Raw genomic sequence first — 5,914 nt, forward strand, 5'->3', positions numbered from 1 at the left:
ATTTCTTTCAAACTGGGTGTGGTTCCACGCGGGGGCTTTACCCTGTGCGGACAGCGGGGAAGCCCTTGCTGAGTTCGGGAGCTGGTGGGGTGGTGGGGCAGGCCTGAATCCCAAGTGGCCACAGCCCCCACCCCGCTCACAGAGCTGCGGCCAGCGACAGCCCTTTTTCCTCCCTGCTGAAAGATTTAAAGGGCCTTCCAGCTGATCGGTGGGCCATGAGCTCCCTGCTGATCAGCTGAAGCCCTTTAAATCCCTGCAGGGAGAGAGGGAGACGGGTGGCTGCAGCTTGGGGGGCGGGGCTTGGGGGTGTCCAGTACTCCAGGTGAGGCATGACCATAGCAGAATAGAACGGAACTACCACCTCACGTGATCTGGACACAATGCTTCTCTTAATGCATCCTAAGATTGCATTAGCTTTCTTCACTGCCACATCGCACTGCAGGCTCATGCTTAGCTTGTGATCAACCAGAACACCCAGATCCCTTTCACATGTGCTTAGGGCTGCCAAATCGGGCTGGGGGGTGGGGAAACCCCCGCTTTGGAGGCCCGATTTCCGCCGCGGCGGAATCGGGCCCTGGGGGGAACCCCGCCCTGGCGTGCGCGTCACTAGGAAGTGACGTGAGCACACAGGGCATGCTGGGGGCGGAGCCACGGCCATACAAGGGAAAACTCTATGGTTTTCCCTTGTATGGCTGTGGACCCACCCCCAGCGTGTCTGGTGTCCTCCCGTTCAATCATTTTGAATCCTGACTCTGTCTTCTTCAGAATTAGCACTCCCACCCAGCTTCGTGTCATCTGCAAATTTGATAAGCATCCCCTCTATGTCTTCCTCCAAGTCATTTATAAAAACATTGAACAACACCGGTCCCAGGACCGAGCCCTGCGGCACTCCACTCGAGACTTCCCTCCATGTAGACACAGAGCCATTTACGAGCACTCATTGGGTATGATTTCTCAATCAACCATGAATCCATCCAACGATTGCACTATTCAGCCCACATTTAACCAGCTTATCCTCAAGGATATCATGCGAAACTTTGTCAAATGCTTTACTGAAATCTAGATACACTATATCCACAGCATTGCCAGGGTCAACCATTTTAGTAACTCTGTCAAAAAAGGAAATAAAGTTGGTCTGGCATGACTTATTCCTTGAAAACCCATGCTGGCTACTACCAACTAACTCATTCAGTTGAAGATGATTTATTTATATCCTGCTTTTCATCCAGTAGAGAGTTTAAGTCCCATTAAATACAGCTGGACTTACTTCTGAGTAGAAATCCATAGAATCTGGCTGCCCAATTACAAGCCATCTCAATACTGGACATGAGACACCTGGTGTATAAAATCCTTTTTTCAATTATTTTAGAGCTCAATGTTAACTCACAAAGTCAGTAAAAGAGTTGCAAAACACCAAGACGGAAAAATATCAGCAGTTCACACAAATCAATTACAAGACGGAGCAGCCATCTTTCCAAATGTTCTCAAAAGTTCTAAAATATATTTACAGTTGGCGCTTTGTCCCTTGACTAACCATTCCTGCGTTGATTCCCTAGAAATGACAATACAGCAAGAACACAATGGGCTGCCAGCCTTGAATTGCTAGACTGCACAGGCTGCTACAGGTGTTGCACAGAACTCTGAGACAATAAGTTGACTGAATAAGGTAATTTTTACCCTGCATCTCAAGGACAAGTTACACAGTGTGTGCCACTGCCTTGAGTAAAAAACAGGCTGATCTTTCGAAAACAGAAAATTAATAGCCACAGTTGAAAAGCATAAAGTAGGACGGAGAAGGAGGAGGAGGGAAAAGAAGGAAGAGGAATAAGAGGAGGAAGAGAGTGGATCTATACCCTGCCCTTCACTACCCAAAGGAGTCCCAGAGCGGCTTACAATCTCCTTTCCCTTTCCTTCCCCACAACAGACACCCTGTGCGGTAGGTGGGGATGAGAGAGCTCTCTCAAGAACTGCCCTTGAGAGAACAACTCTGAGATAACTTGTGACTGACCCAAGGTCACACCAGCAGCTTCATGTGGAGGAGTGGGGAATCAAACCCGGTTCTCCCAGATTAGGGTCCACGCTCCTAACCACTACACCCAACTGGCTCTCTCATTAATAGAAGTAACAGAATAGGCCAAGAATCCCCGGCCTTTTAGAGCAGGTGGGCGTCTTAGGAATTCTGACATAGTGTGGTGGGCACAGCCACAAAATGGTTACTACCAAACAGCTATTGCAGGAGATGGAGCCAGCCACAAAATGGCTGGCACAGCGAAGATCCTTGTGCTGTGGTGGCAGAGGCTGCCCAAGCAATGTTTTTGTTTTAAATCTGCACAGCCAATCACATCTCAAGTGGCTGATCAAAACCACTTGGTAGGCTAAAATCCCCCCCGGCCACACCCACTTTTTAAAAAGAAGAAGAGAAGAAGAGATTGGATTTATACCCCGCCCTTCACTCGGAGTCTCAGAGCGGCTTACAAACTCCTTTCCCTTCCCCTCCCCACAACAGACACCCTGTGAGGTGGATGGGGCTGAGAGAGCTCTGACACAAACTGCTCTTTTTCAAGGACAGCTGTGCCAGAACTACGGCTTTCCCAAGGTCATCTAGCCAGGTGCAAGGGGAGGAGTGGGGAATCAAACCCGGTTCTCCCAGATTAGAGTCCGCACACTTAACCACTACACCAAAGTGGCTCCTACACCAAAAAGACTTGGCAGAACCAGGAAAGGTGCTGGGTGCTGCGATGCCCACGTTGGGGACCCCTGGAATAGGCAGAAGGGGAGTGCTGAATCCTTTTCCACCCGCCAGTATGGAAAGAATTAAATTCCCTGTTCCTCGCTTGAAACGTCAAAGTGTGACTTGCACAGTGAACAGGCCTCACAAATATGTCACTGCACAGTGCCTCTAACACAGCCCCTAACCCTGGAGAACAATCAAATGCATATGCGAAACGTGCCTGAACTGTGTCCTTGATTTCGACACAATGCTCTTTCTTTCCCACTACAGACTCCATAGTCAAAGCAGAAGGAATAAAGGTAAAAATTGTGCCTTGATTTCCCACCCACCCTCCTCTGGGATTGCTCAAAAGGCACAAGAAGCAAGCAGCCTGCATTCTAGACCTCCCCACTCAGAACGAAACAGCTCCTGGTATTGTTAGCAGGGGTATTTTGGGGCAGGAACCAGGGCTGCCAAGCCGCGGCGGGGGATCTGCACGTCTTCACAGGATCCCTGCCGCGGGGGACAGCGATACGCGTTGCACTGCCGTCGCCATGATGTGACGCTATGTGTCGCTCCGGCAACGGGGCTGTTTGGGGTCCCGTTGCCAGAGCGACGCGTAGCGTCACATCCTGGCGATGGTGGTGCAGCGCGTATCGCTGTCCCCCGCGGCAGGGATCCTGTGAAGACGTGTGGATCCCCTGCCGCGGCTTGGCAGCCCTAGCAGGAACACACAGGAACGGAGTTCCGGCTGGCTTCAGAGTTGGCCATGCACACTACAGCCAAAATCTCTGCATGCATGTCTACAGAGGGCAGGCCTGGAGAGCAAGCCCCCCCCCCAGCGCCCGGGCAAGCCAAGAGTGCCTTCCCTTCCCTTCTGTCAGGGGTGCGGCCTAATATGCTAATGAGTTTCTGCTGTTGGGTGTGGCCTATTATGCTAATGAGTTCCTGCTGGGTTTTTTCTACCAAAAAAGCCCTGACTGTTAGTAACATTACATGAGAACTGAAGCTACCCTGGGATAAGTTCCACACCCACGTGACAAGAACGCTATCGATGGAGGCAAACTTTTCCAATAGTAAGCCTGATACAGTTGACAACTACCACTTCATTTGTTTCAGTAACATGTCCCCATAGGAGTTCTGGCCATAACTCTTGGCCTACTGAAGCAGTTTGCTGTTTTTGCATCGCCAACCATGTTGACCAGTAAGGAGAGGGCTGGAATTAGCTAAAGATAGCAGGATCAAGTCAGAGCTGCTTTATCCTCTGTTCCAGAGCAAGCACCTCCCTTTCCATCTCATAAGGTAGGTCGGCGTTCACTTGCTCTTCAAAGTACTTCTTGATTTCTTCCACTTCCTTCTCCCAGAATTCTTTAGAGACGTCAAACAAGGCCTGCATGTCGACACCTTCCAAGCCTTTCAAGTTCAAGCCCGCATCATCCGGGATGTAGCCGATGGCCGTCAGCCGAGCAGAGCCCTCTCCTTGGACCCGCTTGAACATCCATTCGAGCACTCGGGAGTTCTCACCGTAACCGGGCCACAGGAACCTGCCTTGCTTGTCCTTCCGGAACCAGTTGACATGGAAGATCTTGGGCAGCTTCGCAGCAGGTCGGTGTGCCATGCTGAGCCAGTGGGATAGATATTGGCCAAAGTTGTAGCCAAAGAAAGGTCTCATGGCAAAAGGGTCATGCATAAGGATTTTGCCTGTAAGAAAGGAGACAGATTTCGTATCAGAGGAGAGGTTTGGAATATCCACAACAATGATAGACTGCAACAAACTGGTACACCAGTTTGGAGTTGTGGTTAAGAGCGTGGACTCTAATCTGAGATAACTAGGTTTGATTCCCCACTCCTCCACATGCAGCTGTTGGCATGACCTTGGGTCAGTCACAAGTTCTCTCAGAGCTGTTCTCTCAAGCGCAGTTTCTGAGAGAGCTCTCTCAGCCCCACCTACCTCACAGGGTGTCTGCTGTGGGGAGGGGAAGGGAAAGGAGTTTGTAAGCTGTTCTGAGACTCCAAGTGAAGGGTGGGGTATAAATCCAATCTCCTTCTTCTTTTTCTACATATGCTTAGGCTTGAAATGCTTTCGACACCAGGCCTTGTACCATATTTTTGAATATTTGAACACATGAAGTTACCTTACACTACGCCAGGAGGCAACCAGTGGGAGACTGGGGAGGGGACTTACTGGGAGCAGGAGGGCGGCTCTGCTGACATCCAGCAACATGCCCACATCTTTGCCCACGTGACCCGGAAGTGACATCATCATGTCTGGGACATCAGGGCAACGCTCTGGTATTTGGGCAAAAGCTCTATAGTAAATTTGGCTTTTACCACAGTTTTTGCCCAAATACCAGAGTGTTGCTCCGATGACATTGTTGGCATGACAATGCCATTTCTGGGTCACGCAGGCAGTGACACAGGTACATCACTGCACATCAGCAGAGTCCCCCTCTTTGGGGGGGGTAAGTTCCCCCCGCCAGCCAGTTGATCGGTGGCTGGGTGGCAGGGCCTGGAAGCGTGGAAGTCACGCCTCCACTGAATGGTCTGGCAATCCTACCCGATACTGAACCAGACCCTGGGTCCATCAATGTCAGCACTGTCTACTCAGACGGGCAGTGGCTCTCCAGGGGCTCAGGCAGAGGTCTTTCACATCACCTACTGCTGGATCCTTTTAGCTGGAGATGCCAGGGGTCAAAGTGGGGACCTTCTGCATGCCAAGCAGATGCTCTGCCACAGATACACAACAGCTCTCCCAACCTGCCTTATACCAAACCAGACCTTTGGTTGATTGAGCACACTGTGGTCAAATTAGCCAGGAAGAAGGTCTTTAGGGTCTCAGACAGAGAACTGTCTCCCCAAACAGTTGTGACCTCCTCCTTTTTAAAAAATAATTTTATTTTCCAACACATAAAATCAACATCGACACCAACACAAAAAAAGGGAACAAACAAAACACACAAACAATAATCAGGAGTACATTCCATTAGTGCTTGATATTTTCTATTTGTACATCAATAATTTTTGCACCTATGCTCAGGGGTCATTTCGTAGAAAAAGAGGTGCAGGAGCTCATTAGCACAACTCATTAGCATAACTCATTTGCATAAGCCACACCCCCTGACATCACCGGAAGTGTGTCAGAAGGCAACACCCACCGCTCAGGCTCCACTGGACTGTTTTGGATTGCTAGCTACTGGGGGGGGG

General features: G+C 50.2%; 1 protein-coding gene across 1 annotated transcript in view; it reads right to left on the reverse strand.

Moving 5' to 3' along the window:
- Positions 1-3,956: 3,956 nt before the first annotated feature.
- Positions 3,957-5,914, reverse strand: part of PCK1 (phosphoenolpyruvate carboxykinase 1) — a 24,394-nt gene continuing 22,436 nt past the window's right edge. Inside the window, exon 10 of the mRNA XM_015412261.1 lies at positions 3,957-4,411. Coding sequence (XP_015267747.1) covers positions 3,957-4,411 — 455 coding nt within the window. The remainder of the gene's footprint in view (positions 4,412-5,914) is intronic.

Source organism: Gekko japonicus, unplaced genomic scaffold, assembly GCF_001447785.1.
Source record: "Gekko japonicus isolate JY-2015 unplaced genomic scaffold, Gekko_japonicus_V1.1 scaffold2989, whole genome shotgun sequence".
Classification (NCBI taxonomy): Eukaryota; Metazoa; Chordata; class Lepidosauria; order Squamata; family Gekkonidae; genus Gekko; species Gekko japonicus.